The sequence below is a fragment of the Laccaria bicolor genome, genomic scaffold (genome assembly GCF_000143565.1).
Source record: "Laccaria bicolor S238N-H82 LACBIscaffold_151 genomic scaffold, whole genome shotgun sequence".
Taxonomy (NCBI): Eukaryota; Fungi; Basidiomycota; class Agaricomycetes; order Agaricales; family Hydnangiaceae; genus Laccaria; species Laccaria bicolor.
In genome coordinates, this window is record NW_001890010.1 from 8,970 (window position 1) to 10,289 (window position 1,320).

General features: G+C 45.1%; 1 protein-coding gene across 1 annotated transcript in view; it reads right to left on the minus strand.

Annotated features, from left to right (window-relative positions):
- Nucleotides 1–269, minus strand: part of LACBIDRAFT_335794 (uncharacterized protein) — a gene marked incomplete at both ends in the record, with an annotated part of 1,521 nt that extends 1,252 nt beyond the window's left edge. The window contains one exon of the mRNA XM_001890688.1: nucleotides 72–269. Within this exon, the coding sequence (XP_001890723.1) occupies nucleotides 72–269 (198 nt within the window). The remainder of the gene's footprint in view (nucleotides 1–71) is intronic.
- Between the last annotated feature and the right edge of the window lie 1,051 nt (nucleotides 270–1,320).

Genomic DNA, 1,320 nt, shown 5'->3' on the forward strand with positions numbered 1-1,320 from the left:
CCGCAGTGAGTAATAATATACTGGAATGACTGGAATCCACTGGAATCCACTGGACTCCACTGGACTCTGACTGGACTCATAGTCCACTGGACTGGGACTGGACTCAGGAAAGTGGCTGGCAGTCCAGTGGGAGTCCACTGGACTGGACTGGACTGGACTGGACTGGACTCCAGTGGACTGGGCATTCTGCCAGCCAATCTGGCCTGGTAAGAGGGCCACTGGAATCCACTGGAATCCACTGGAGTCCACTGGAGTCCACTGGAGTCCATATGGATTACGTGGGGGAGGGTAAAGACCTCGATTTGACTGTAACTTAGTCAAATTTTAAGCGTTTTCGACGTTCTCAAGTGCGTTTTGAAGGTGTATAATAGGGCTGGTTATAACCGGTTATAACCGGTTATTTAACGGTTAGTTAACCGCAAAATAACTGGTTATTCCATTTTCGAAATCAACTAACCCTAACCACGGTTAGGTTAGTGTTGCGGTTAGGTCCGGTTATTTTCCGGTTATTTTCCGGTTAACTAACCTAATTTTCAAACACTAACAGCATAGAATGGGAATGTAAGGAAAACATTGATACTCACCGTGCACGATGGTGGTTTTTTGATATGTATCAATAATTCCAAGTCATCGAGCTCATTGTCTAATCCACACAGTGTCCGACCGAAACCTACAGCGCTCTCAAATAAGAGATGCCGGAAGCCCAGTACATGATAAACAAGTTCCTTGAGGTGACCGCAGAATATTCTTCCATGGATGATAAGAACCTTGACTATAGTCGGTGCCACTTCGGTTTCAGATTGGGGGTCGACTCCTATGTATAAGAGAGCCTTGAACAAGACGTCTCCAGCAAGGAGAAAAGCGACAATTGACACTATTTGGAGTGCATGGGGTAGGGATTCTGTAGGAAATGCGAGCTTGAGTGACTTTATTCTGGGTTGGATAAAGTAGTGTGCGTACCGAAGATAAGACTTGAGGCAACAGGAGGTTTCAGGAGGAAGAAATAGTGTTTAAAGGTTCAGTCCATAGGACCGCAAAAAACCGGTGGACCGAACTGAACCGGACCATGGTCCGGTCTTTTTTTCGGTTGCAGTTGCCCCAATTTGGGGTTGGTCCGGTTGCCGGTTGCCTCATTTCGAAAATATATTAAAACCGTTCAAAGACCGGTTTTGATCGGTTGCAACCGGTTAAACGGTCACGTGCGTTACATACCCTTGTAACCACGTTTATTACCTTTTATTGGGTTTTTGTTTCATCAAAAACGGTTAAGAATTGAGAAAGATATAACCAAATTCATATTTTACCTGAGTCTCTACGAGA